This window comes from Bos indicus, chromosome 12 (assembly GCF_029378745.1).
Source record: "Bos indicus isolate NIAB-ARS_2022 breed Sahiwal x Tharparkar chromosome 12, NIAB-ARS_B.indTharparkar_mat_pri_1.0, whole genome shotgun sequence".
NCBI lineage: Eukaryota > Metazoa > Chordata > Mammalia > Artiodactyla > Bovidae > Bos > Bos indicus.
In genome coordinates, this window is record NC_091771.1 from 78,346,935 (window position 1) to 78,360,311 (window position 13,377).

General features: G+C 54.4%; 1 protein-coding gene across 1 annotated transcript in view; it reads right to left on the bottom strand.

Moving 5' to 3' along the window:
* STK24 (serine/threonine kinase 24) overlaps positions 1-13,377 on the bottom strand; it is a 93,335-nt gene that overhangs the window by 4,660 nt on the left and 75,298 nt on the right. The window contains exons 6-10 of the mRNA XM_070800415.1: positions 8,073-8,258; positions 5,679-5,824; positions 3,601-3,730; positions 2,413-2,481; positions 501-637 (exon numbers count right to left, since the gene is read on the bottom strand). Coding sequence (XP_070656516.1) covers positions 501-637; positions 2,413-2,481; positions 3,601-3,730; positions 5,679-5,824; positions 8,073-8,258 — 668 coding nt within the window. The remainder of the gene's footprint in view (positions 1-500; positions 638-2,412; positions 2,482-3,600; positions 3,731-5,678; positions 5,825-8,072; positions 8,259-13,377) is intronic.

Sequence of the window (13,377 nt, forward strand, 5' to 3'; positions counted from 1 at the left end):
GCGTGCCACCAGGGCCGCTGGCGAGGACAGGACGCCCCCAACTCCACCCCCCAGCAGGCTGCCAGAGACGGGGCTCCCTGCCAGCACCACAGGGCTTCTGGGCACGAGACAGAACCGAGAACCCGTACAGCCACCCGCCCAGAAAGAACACAGCTGTGTCCACTCTCGCTGAGCCCCAACCTCTGGGGTTTCTGGACCCCTGACTTAATTTAAAGCACAAATCCAAACAAGGAGTTACAGATGCCAGGCTCAGGACCACACCCCTCCAGCTGGGCACAAGGCTGCATGTGGAAAGCTCAGAGCACCCGCCCCCGCGGCCCCCAATGCCATCCGGTGCTTATGAGACAAGCGCCACAACCACAGAGCTCTCTGGGCCCTGCCAGCAGAGTCCAGATGCACACGGTTCACCCGTAACCGATTTCTCGAGGACAGAACCCCCTCCCTTCCCCGGTTCTGCAGCCAGCCCCGGCCTGAGGGCACTGGGCACAGACGCCACTCACCTCTGCAGCCGCTGCACCAGCTGGGCCACCATGGTGTCCGAGATGCCGGGGCAGGCCTCCTCCGCCAGGTAGATGGCCCCGCGCAGCTCCTCGATGGAGCCCAGGTTTCCTCCGCACGCCTGGCTCTTCTCCTTCAGCTGCAAACACAAGACACGGGGCCGGCATGACTCCCCCGAGGATGAGAAACCACGGGCATCTGTGATATGATGTGTGGCCCACGCCTGCTCTGACCACAGGGCCCCGGCAGCCTCAGCCCGGAACCCTCCCCTCCGGGAGGCCGAGAGCTCCAGGCAGGCCCTAGTCTCTGCCTTCCCCAGGGAGGGGGCTTCTGTGCACCTCTTCGTCCACACCCTCTGCTCCCTTCTTCCGTTTCAACCACCAGCAAAGCCGTCCAATGCCCATTCAGCTCTGGTCTGCAGCCACAGCTGCAGTGCGGGCTGGAAACTCGGAGCTCCCAGGGTTACCAAGCAGGTGGCTAAGGCCTTGGGGTGCTGCCGAACACTTGACTTCATGGAGCCAGTGAAAAGTGAGTGGAAGCCACTCAGTCATATCCAACTCTTTGCGACCCCATGGACAACAGAGTCCGTGGGATTCTCCAGGCCAGAATACTGGAGTGGGTAGCCTTTCCATTCTCCAGGGGACCCTCCCAACCCAGGAATCACACCCAGGTCTCCTGCATTGCAGGTGGATTCTTTATCAGCTGAGCCACCAGGAAGCCCATGGAACTGGGTGGCAGCCCTAAATCCTGGGGAGCCGGTGTCCCCTCACCACCTCTGCCAGCCAGGAACTCCCCAAGGGGGATTCAAGGCCAAGCAGAGCCCAGGGATGACCCTGTGGGTCCCTCCCACCTAGGATGCCCCACCCAGGACCGAGGAGCCCCTACTAGAGTCTCCCTGGAGAGCTCTGATCAGGACCTGAACAGAAGGGGCTGGGTGGCTCACTCGGAATTACCTTAAAGGCGGCGTGAGCCAGGAGACTCCACAGGGCAGTGTCAGAGGGGGCTATTTCCAACTCATCTCCTAGTCGGTACAAACCCGATGAAGAACAACATTCACCCTGAGACCCACTCTCGAAACCCCTCTGAATGCCATACGCACGCACCTATCTACAGGGAGTGGGGTGCCCCCGAGAGGGCACCGGGATGCAGTGGCCGCAATCAGGGCCCCTGCGGGGTGAGGCCCCTATTGTGGGGGCTCCCCAGGAAACCTGAGGACCCCAGGCAATCTGGTATCCCCTTAAAGTAAACATCTACTTTTCACACTGCCATCATTAGAAGGACTGATGTTGAAGCTGAAACTCCAATACTTTAGCCACCTGATGCGAAATGCTGACTCACTGGAAAAGACCCTGAGGAAAGATTGAGAGCAGGAGGAGAGGGGGACGACAGAGGATGAGATGGTTGGATGCCATCATCGACTCAACAGACATGGGTTTGGGTGGACTCCGGGAGCTGGTGATGGACAGTGAGGCCTGGCGTGCTGTGGTTCATGGGGTCGTAAAGAGTCGGACATGACTGAGCGACTGAACTGAACTAACCCAAGTCTGGCAGAAGCAGAGGCCAGGCTGCACCCAACCAGGTTCTACAGAAAGCAGCACAACTGAAGTTCAAGTCGCCCTGGTCCACGTGTGGACCAGGGCCAGGCTGCTGAAGTCCCCGTGGACGCTGCTGGCAGCCGCATGGCGACAGCTCCCAAGACGACAGGCTGGACAGAAGACGGCCCTGGGAAAGCAGGAGGCCCTCCTGGAAGGCAGGGCCCGGCCCAGCCGGCCTCCAGGAGCACAACCCACTGTCCTCCTGCTTGCGCCGGCCGCTCCGACCTCCCCGGTTCCAAGGGCAGCCCTACCAGAGACATGAGCGCCTGAGCCCCCTTCCCCTCTCGCCTGGCCCCCAGCCGTCCACTGGGCATCTTACCTCTGCAAAGAGCGGAGAAATAATCGTAGATAAACACTGGGAGAAAGGCCTCTTTGGGATGTCCTTCATCTTGGGAGGAAAGAAAAGGTAATGAGCAATGCTGTAACATCCACACTTGCTGGGGTTCCCTGGACTCCGGGACACGGCCGCAGTGGCAGCTGCCTAGGGCTGCCTCACTGTGTTTCACTCGACGATGGGGGACCACAGATACCATCCCCCGTGGAAGGGCACGAAGCGCCGGGGAGCGGCGTCCTGCGTGGACGCGGGCAGGGCCGAAACTGCACCGCTGGGCCACGCGTGGAGAGGGCCTGGAGAAAGCGCTCACGCCAGGGCCGGCTGCCACAAGGGGCTGTCACAGGACAGCGCTGCCTTTTTCCTCTTCTGCAGCCTCCATATGAACACGTAGTGACGCCTGCTTCTCAGAGCGGGACTCTAGGGTCGCCAGGGGACAGCCACTGGTCCACTCTGCCAAGGAGAAACTATGCCTCTGTGCTTCAAAACGATCCCTCAAAATATACAGTTTTTCATAAATGCCAACAGGCACAAAACCAAGTCATCAATAATTACATTTGTCAGTCGCTCGGTCGTGTCCGACTCTTTGCGACGGTAGCCTGTGGACGACTGTAGCCCACCAGGCTCCTCTGTCCACGGGACTCTCCAGGCCAAGAATACTGGAGTAGGTTGCCGTGCCCTCCTCCAGGGGATATTCCCGACCCGGGGAACGAACCCGGGTCTCCCGCACGGCAGGAGGATTCTTTACTGCCTAAGCCACCAGGGAAATACCAAAAGCGATGTGTTTAAGATTCCTTAAAATTCAATCCTCAAATCGCGGTGCCTTGGTGAGAACGCCATTGTGCACCAGAGGCAGAGTTGTCAAAAGCTGCAAAGTCGTTGTGAGCATTTCCCAGCCACCCTTCCCCACCCCCTACAACCCAGTGTCAGAAACGCTGAGCTGACGGTGTGGCCACAGAGAGCAGCGGCAGCACTGCGAACCAGGCCAGCACCCAGACTCGCGGCCCGGCCGCGCTGGGTAGCCAGACAGAATGGAATCCCTTAATCTGTCGACTTCCTGACAGCAAAATCCCAACACAGGCGGCCCACGAGAACAGCAGGCTTCACGCCAAAGTGGCTCCGAAACGCTGCCGGTCCTGATGACGAGGGCTAGTCTCTCCGCACGCACAGACGTACCTTGTTTCTTTCCAGATCCGACGGCTGGAGAGCTCCGTTCTCCAGACTCTTTGGATCCTTCTCCCGGATCGTGAAGATCCAGTCCCCCGAGTCGCTGCCTCCGGAAGCCTGGCCGTCTGTGTCCGTCTCCCTTAACACAGAAACCCAGGTGCACCCGTGAGTGGGCGCCAGCTCCGTGGAGGGGGTGGGGACGGGGACTTTGTGGGCGGGAGGGGGCCCCCCGGGCTCCATGCCCGATCCAGTCCCTCCAGGGCTGCAGAATCCCACCCTGCCCTCACCCTCCCAGAGGTGGGACACCCCGTGGGGATGTGGCTCCCATCACTTCCCGTGGAGCAGCTGCACTACCAGCTCCATCCACCCCAACATGAGCACGCAGCCCTGCCCACTCAGCTCCCTCCCGACCCTCAGTCACAAGCTTGGACACGTCACTTCCACTCCTGCCTCCATCCCTTACCCTCCACTCACCCCCAAAACCCACCCCGTACCTGCACGCACCGTGACCAAGGCCCCCCTCTGTCCTCGTGCTGTTGGGGGCTCAGCAGCGGAGGCTCCCACTCATCGGCCTCACCTAGAGCCCCCGGCTCCCAGCACCCAGACCTCCTCCCACCCGAGCGGTCCCGCAGGCTCTCCCTTCGTGCTGCTGTTCCCCAGGGTTGGTCCTGGGCCCCGGCCCTTCCCCGCAGGAGCGTCCTCAGGGCTGCAATGACCATTCACAGAGCGGCGCTCTAAGTCCGCGTGGTCTGCCTATACATCTCGCCTCAAGGCCAAATCTCGCCGACACACCCTCCTGAAGACCCACATGTGCCCTCGTCAAAGCCGGCTCCCTGAGCCCTGGCCTCCCCAGACCAGCCTGGTCTCCAGGGCCATCCCCTCAGTGGACTCCTGACACTGCTCAAGTTGGACGCCCCCCTGCCCATCACCCAGACCCAATCGTAAATGTCCAGAACCAGCCCCCACCAAGCACCGCCTGTCTCTTCATCCTTGGCCTGACCACCAGCGTCGCTCAATGCCGTGACCTCAACAACGTCCTAGTCTGTGGGTCTCACCCCTGACCTTGCAGTGGAATCACCTGGGGACCCTGAAACACACTCTGGGTCTCCCCCAGAGGCCCGGCACATGGGCCTGGGCTGGGGGTCAGCTTGCACATCTGGCTGCGGTGTGAAGGGGCGCAGGCGAGGAGCCACCACCCCTGGGAGCACCTCCACACCCCTGATCTGACCCTCCCGGCTCCAGTCTCCACTGGAGAGTCAGCGCAGCCGGTCCATCCAGCTCTCCCCACCTCTAAGCACCCAAAGGGCTCCCAGACCCAATTCACCTCTTCAGCTAACAGATCTCCTAGATGTTCAACTTGACACCAGGTTACAGGAAATGCCTGGGGCGGAGCTTTTACACCACCAGGCACGTACCGGCACACAACAGAGAATCACCAATACCCTCACTTGTCTCTTCTTAAAAATGTGTTTAAGAAGCCTGGCATGCTGCAGTCCAGGGGGTCGCAAAGAGTCGGACATGACTGAGACTGAACCGAAAGATGTGTTTAAAGTCATTTCACCCGACCAGTATTTCGAAAAAAAGAAACTAGGTCCAGCTCTTTACAGGTTTTGGACATGAATCTGAGCAAGCGCCCGGAGACGGTGAAGGACAGGGAAGCCTGGAGTGCTGCAGTCCATGGGACTGCAGAGAGTCGGACGCGACTGAACAACTAACAGATTTACTCAGAGAAACTCCACTGGCAACAAAGAGAGACTCAAGGACTCCCCAAAACAGACCCATACTAACACCAGAAGCACCGTCAGCCTGGATGTTCTTTCTTGAAGAAAAAAGAAACCCCAAACCCAGCCCAATCAGGAGACAAGAACAGACCGGCCTGCGTCACACACAGCTTGGGGTTCAGATATAGCCTGGGGCTGTGGGAAACCTCCCCTCTCCCCCAAGTCACAGACACCCCGAGGAACTCAGGCCGAGCGGACTCACGTGTCGGAGTCTTCCGAGCTGCAGACACAGCCTGGGGCTGCGGGAAACCTCCCCTCTCCCCCAAGTCACAGACATCCCGAGGAACTCAGGCCGAGCGGACTCACGTGTCGGAGTCTTCCGAGCTGGAGTCTTCGTGGCTCTGCTCGGCCTTCCACCTCTTGTACCTGTCGATGAGCTCGGTCAAGTAGGATGTTTTCTTTGCATTGCGGATTATGAACTTGTGCTTCAGTAACTCCTTAGCGGTGGGTCTCTGGAAATGCATCAACCACCGAAGAGGAAAACGTGAGATCAGGGTCTCGGCATTCCACGTGACTCCACCCCAAAGGACAGGCTTCTGCCTCACAACGTCCAGCAACCAAGTCTAATACATACAGACGGAGTCCTATTTCAAAGTTTTCTCCTTTAAGATTGATTCAAAGACTGTCATTCAGCATCAGCGGGCGGGGTCCCATTCACAGTGTGGGCAGGTACCTAGTATCCACTGGAGTCCTTAACACTCTGGAGCTAACCGTCCAGTGAAAGCAGACACCCTTTCCCCCAAGAAAATGCATTCACACAGAAATGTTACAGAGAATTTCACAGAGGTCATTCAACCATCATCACTAATGCTGCCAAAAGAGAAAAACGTGTTCTGTGTATCACCTCGTTAACTTTGTTTGGCTCCATCCCCCAAAAACAAGAAGATAAATGTTCATTTGGGTTCATCTGGAAGAAAGGAGCCAGGAGACAGCTTTTTCGTGGATGCTGAAAGGGCAAGTTCTCTTAGTCACCAGCCTTCCCGAGTTACAGACAGTGGTTTCCCAGGTCGGGCTCTTTCCTTGTGATCGGGCTGAGGACTTCCTCCAGGGCCTAGGCTCAGCACAGCCCCAGCCAGTGAGTGTGCCCTGAACTCAGCTGCTCGCTTTGAGGATGGCAAAACCACCTTTAGGGCATATGCCTCCCGAGAAACCTTGCAGCCCAAAGAGGAGCGGACAGCAGGAACACGAACCACACGAGTCAGACCGCATTCCCACTTGCACTGAATCACTGCAGCTTCTGAATGACAGCCAGGCACACTCCGCCGACTCAAGCCTGTGCAAAAGCCTGGGTCACTTCTGGTATTTCTCAGTCCCTGTCCACACGAGTGTGAAACTCCAAGCACCTCAGAAGAGCCCAGACCCTCAGCCTCTCATCTTCCCCTCGATACATTTGGGCTAGAGATGTGTACACTGGGCCAGCAAGCAATACCAGACCTGTTATCTCTAATGGGAGGATGTACGAGCATCTTCTTAGGGCTGGGAATAAACTCCTGGTAACAACGTTCAGAGCTCAAGGACATGAAGAACAGTGACCCCTGTGGCACCTGATGAGTGGCGTATTCTACATCCCCAAGGGGGTCTTAGAAAATGTTGGCATTCCTCACTGAATTCTGCTACCAAAACCTGGTATGGTATTAGAAACCCACAGTGCTCTTATTAAAACCAACCACTGAACTGCAAGGTGACCGAACCAGTCAATCCCAAAGGAAATCAACTCTAAATATTCATTGGAAGGACTAATGGTGAAGCTCCAATACTTTGGCCACCGGATATGAAGAGCCCACTCAATGGAAAAGACACCGATGCTAGGAACGATGGAGGGCAGGAGGAGAAGGGGGAGACAGAGGATGAGATGCGTGGACCGCATCACTGACTCGATGGACGTGAGTCTGAACAAATTCTGGGAGATGGTGAAGGAGAGGGAAGCAGTCCTCAGGGGTCACAAACAATTGGACACGACTGAGCAGCTGAACAACAAAAGCGTATTTTTAGATAAGAGTTCTTTGTAGGGAGCAGGAGGGTTGGGGGTGGGGACACAAGTTCAGAAGTTTCAGCCTGACCTTGGCTAACCCTGCTGGAAAATTCAGAAACCAAACAAGGACATACAGTGTTACATGCAACACTAAAATACACAGACAACTCTGAAAGAAATATCCTAATTCAGAGAGAAAATGAGGCTGAAGCCATGTAGTTCTCTCTGCCACATGGCTCTGCCAGGGTCAACTCAACAGCAGAGACAGTCAGAAGGAAGAGGGGAAAGCAAGGCAGGACTTCATTTATGTCTCATTCCTCTTTTCCTTCCTAACACATGCCAAGAAGAAACTGAAAACGTTTAAAGACTTATTTAGCCACTGTTTCTCAGGCCGGACTTTGTGGTTACGACAACAGCTAAAAATAATCCAACCTTCCACTATAAATATTAAAAATGTATGATTCCACATAGAATATTAAGGAGAACAGTCTTCAAGCTCAATGCGGTAGGAGATACCAGAAAATCTGAAAGACGGTAAGTAGACTTTGAAGCCTTAAAAAGATAAAATAACAATAAAAAGCATTTCCACTTCAGAGAAATCAATCATACCCATTTAGAAAAAGAAATGAGATCATGAAGGCCGCTGAAAGCAGAGAAGGAAAACAGGCCACTAAGACCCATCAGGCCCCCGTGGGGGGAGACGCCCGTTTCCAGGTAGAGACACTCACAAAGCTCGGCTCCTTGTTCAAACAGGCCTCCACGAACTCCTTGAGGGGTTTGCTGTAGTTCCCTTCCAGCGTCGGGGGGTTGTTCTTTGGGATAAGGAACAGGACCTTCATGGGATGCAGCTCGGAATGCGGCGGCTCCCCCTTGGCAAGCTCGATGGCCGTAATGCCCAGGGACCAGATGTCCGCCTGCAACAGCAAAGCACAGCCAGTTACACACTAGAGGGAGGCAGTTCAAAGAAACATACTTCCTAGGAGGGGAAAAAAACCCTCCATGTGCTTCTGAGGTCTTGAATAAGATACTCATTCTTAATTGAAAAAATATGTTAAACATAAAGCCTTTGGTGTAATTTCAAAAAAGGCAACACACAGGAGGACGTGTAATAACAACATCTTCCGCCTCGACGTGGAAGCCGGCTCTGACGATTACGCCTCTTCCCTTTGTTGCCGGAGGTGGGAAACGTTCCACGTTCGTTTAAGTCCGAGTCAACAGGACAACCTGAGGTCAGTGGAGCTAGCTCGGCGTGTCCGGGGACCACGGCACGTTTGCAGCCACCGCGTCCAGAGATGCTTAGAAGCCAGCACAGCCCTTAAAGCCACACCAGGATGAAATGAGACCCCTGTTCCCAGGCGCCAGGCCAGGAGCCTGGGCCCAACCCTTGGAACGTCTCTTTGGTTCCTCCTAAATCAACCAGCTGCCAGGTGTGTGGCTCTTGACCTCTTGGCGCCCTGGGTCCCCACCTACCCCTCCTGCCCCCAGCTTAGTTCAGAGCTGTCTTCTGTCCCTAAGGCTTCTGTGGGGGCTCCGGAGTGGTCTTCCTGCCCGCAGGCTCCCCCCGCATTCATCTAACATCCTGCTGACTAACGTGGAAACCCTGACTGGCACTTGAGTAAATGGCAAGCAATTCGGCATTATGCAGAAGTCATAAAAATACCCACACTTGTTAAAACCAACTAATTTCACTTCTAGGAATCGATCCTAAATACATTTTATATTTAGAAAATGGTAAGGGATGCCTAAAATATTCAAAAGCAGCATTACTTATGCTAAAACCTTAAAAGAATGACTATCTTGCTATGACACATTAACTTGACTAAAGTATCGAATATTCACCAATGACGCTGATAGAGAATCAAGTGAGTTTGTCTATTACAGTATCTAGGATTTACGACATCAAATGTAAAAACGTATCTGGATTTTAAAATAAGAATTATATGGGAGAGGGCAATCATTTTCCAAAGCAACTGAAACTGAGGCGTAAGAGGAGACCTGTTTTACCACCGTTTGGGAAATTAGCTATTCAGGGAAGCAAGCAGTGGTTTTCTACAATGAGACTAAGTCAAAAATCACAACTGAACTGCAGCTTTTACTCGTGAACAGAGTTTCTTTCCGTATGTGGTTAGTGCTGCGTAGCATTCTCCTAAAAATGACAACACAGAATTACCCATTACTGTGAGCAGTGGGGGTGAGGGGACCCGAGTGGGGGACCACTGGTGAACGGCAACCCTCAAAACCCTTGCAGTAACACCGAGTTAAGTGAAAGTCACCTGGCTACATCTCTGCAGACAAAATACAATTTAAGTGGCATTAAAACATTTATGTACAGAAAATATTCTATGAAGAACCACAAGAGGGGGACTTCCAGTGGTTAAGAATCCACGAGTCCCTTGAAGGGAGCATGGGTTCGACCCCTGTTCAAGGAACTAAGACACCACACAGTGTGCGGGGCAGCAGGAAAAAAAAAAAAGGAAGACAGGGAAAAAAAAAAAACACGGAGAATCCCAAGTAACAGTTATAACTAGTGAAAACACAGCTCAAAATGGATTTAATAAGAAACTATTTAATAAGATGCAATATTCAGAAACACAGTAAGTAGCACAAGAGGTATAAAAACTGTCTGTGGCCGACTCCGTAGCAACACGCGGCCCCACCATCACACTCGCGCTGGGATAAAGCTGGATGCTTTCTCCGCTCACATCCTTCCCCTGCGTGCAAAGTGCATCCCTCCCAGCCAGGAGGTGGGAACTCCTGGTCCTGAGGATGGAGCCGGGGAGGCCATGGGCTGCCATCGGGATGGGAGGGTTGGTCACGTACCCAGTGGCCCAGCTGGCTGTACACATTCCAACAGATGGGCCGGTCCTACTGTGTCTCCACTCATCTTTATTTTTCCATCAACACATCACCTGTTTTCATCCTTCACCATGGTGACTGCAAACAGTTATTTCGGACGCAACTGGACACCAAAATAACTTAGCTTGTGCTCGGGTACTGGGCCTACAGATGTTTTTCCTTTTGTCTCATTTTTTCCAGTATTTTCCAGATTAAAGACTAAGTACTGCTTTTGAGACCAAAAAAGGGGAAAGTTGTTTACAAGGAGAACACCAGCGCTGGCCACTCAGCCTCCACAGGGGTTGCTAGCAGAGAAGTCGACCGACAATTCCAGCACAAATGTCTCTCCTCTCCTCCTGGCTCATCTCTGAAGGGCTGAGAAGCCTGCGTCTGTGCCGCCCGACACCCTCTCGGCCCCCCTGAACCAGCTCATGGTCAGAGCCCCCGACGCCCAGCGCCGCACTGGCTCTGAAGCGTCAGTTACCGGGCATGGCGCTGGGCTCAGCCACAGCAGGGGCAGAATGGAATGAGCACAGAACAGGGCAAGGTCCCCGCCCCAGTCCAGCCCACCCGCAGACATCATTCCCCTTACAGAGAAAGGGGGAAAAGATGGAAAGGTCTTCGGCCCAAGCCCCCGCTCCACGGTTGTGCCCGCGGGCATCTTAAACTAAGCTTCACTAAGTCACCTTAAAGAGAACAATAATGATGAAGAAGGTTCTTAAGGCCTCTGAACTAACATGGCTTAGAAATGCCGGGCTCAGATCAAGACCTGAGATCAGCATTATCAGTTGGGGCGAATGACAAAGGACCAAACGTACTGGTTCCAGAGGTGACTGTGCCAAGCCAGTTCTAGACACACAGACACACACACAACACTGAGGCCGATGCCCCTTTAAGCTCAGGGCAATGAAGGCACTGGGGAGGCAGGTCAGTCCACCCTCACCCCACCTGCTTCCCCTTTTGAGAATCATCAGCACGTGGGCCCTGAAATGAAACTGCCAGGAGCACCCGGCTTCCCCAGGGACCCCAGGGGACACGCTCTTTACCTGTAACGCAGAGACCAGTGGGGGGACTGTCTAAGGATGCGGGGAGGAGACGGGCACCAGCAAGAAGCCGAGTATGTGTCTCAGGCGAGCATAACTGCCCTGCCAGACGGGCCTCAGGTGGGAGCGGGCCCCTGGGCAGAAGCCCTTTGTCAGGCGCTGCGGGCAGACCTCTGACAGAGCTCCGCACTCACACCCTGGGCCTTATCTGCGCTTCCCACACCTCCTGTGTCAACAAGCCGGGGAGGCGCATTTCACAAACTTCTTCACACTGAGTTCCAGCTAAGGGCTGTTGGGTCTGATCCAAGTGAACGAAAGAATTGGCTTTTTGCCATAAGCCAGGAAGGCTGTGGTCCGTGGGGTTGCAAAAAGAGCTGGACACGACTTAGTGACTAAACAACAACAGCGTCTAACGTAAGGTGAGTAAAGGTTTGCAAGAGGTCGCAAGTGTTTTCTCAAGCTGCCCAACCAAGCATGCATTTCCTGTATGTCTGTGACAGCATCTTCTAATCTGCCTAAAAAAGAACGCCGTAGCATCTGCTGACCACAGAAGAGCATTCTGATCTAGACAGCTCCAGGGAAGAGGCAGCCAAGCTTCCTGATGTCCTGGGATCTCCATGGCGCAGAGCGTTGCCCTCAGTAAACACGAGGAGAGGCCCCCCACCCCGCCCAGGCAGAAAGGTGGGGAGGGGGGAGTCTCAGGAAGGCTGGATAGTTCTTGAGGAAGTGTGAAGTGGGCAGTGAGGAATAAAAGAGATTTTACCTGAGAAGGTAAAAATCTGAATCCTGAGTCACAGGGGGCCAGAGTTGACCAGCTAACTTATCAGTAAGGAAGAAAAGAGAAACATCAGGGGTGTTATCAGAGAAGTTAAGAAACGTGGATTCTAGTCCCAGCCCTGCCTAAAAATCTAGACCTGTGAACCTGGATAGAAGAAAGTGAAAAAAAGTCAAAGTGAACCTCACTCAGCCGTGTCCAACTCTTTGTGACCCCAGGGACTGTAACCCGCCAGGCTCCTGTGTTCATGGAATCCTCCAGGCAAGAACACTGGAGTGGGTTGCCATGCCCTCCTCCAGGGGATCTTCCTCACCCAGGGATTGAACCTGGGTCTCCTGCACTGCCGGCAGATTCTTTACCATCTGAATCACCAGGGAAGCCAATGATGAATGGGCCTCAGCTTAAAATAGAACGAACTGAATAAATTCCTGTAGAGTCTTAAAAATGTTATGACTCCAGGGAAAGGGCCAAAAGAGATCAGACATAGCCTCAGGGGCAAACCCATGCCACAGGGCAAGGCACTCGGGCAACAGACACGCCAAAGGCCGGGCAGCTCTGCTGAAAACCTACCGTCAATTACTGGCCAGTGGCTTCCAAGGCCATGAGCCTATGGAAGTCATGGCCCTCAACAGCAAGAGGGCCAGGGCCATCTCGGCCCTTATGGACAGGACCCCCAGCAACTTCAGCACCCACGTGACAGCTCACCACATGGACCTCAGGTCCCAGGGAAAGCCACTCCACGCTCTGTGTGCTACGTTTCACAAGGTGGGGAGATCTGCCAGGGATTGAGAAGATTTCCACTTAAAGAGAAGTAGTAGTGTTTGGGACGTAGAAGTATCTGAGTTAACTATTTGTCTGCCTGGAAATCCTGGCTTAGAGAAGCCTCTGCTCGGTGCCCAGGTGGAGACTTCGCTGCATCCAGGCAGCTGAGACAGAGCGGCCTGGCATGCAGGTGTGAAATCAGATCCAGGAGGCAGGGGTCCTGGTAGGCTTTCTAAGCCCATACTAAACAGTTTAATAAGCTGAAGGGCAATAGGGAAAAAAGAAGACAGGACAAACTGGGAGAGTGCAGCACGTGATAGGCAAGAGAGACCGGAGTTAAGGATCTCTGAGAACAAGCCCAATTGGGTGGGTGGGTGGGGGTCCCCCTAAATGTAACAGGAAGGGTCTGCAGTGGCCATGAAAGGTACGCCTCCTCCCAGGCTCCGGCCTTCCAGCTTTGTGACTGGTTTCTCCTGGGGATCCTTTCTGCCCTGGTCCCTGAAATACTGCTCAGCCTCCTGTCCGAGGCCCTCTGCCTCACCCACTCCTCGGGCTCCCCCTGCACCCCCGGCCCTTCTCCACAGACCTGCGCCCTGCAGGCCTCTGCCTGGACACCTC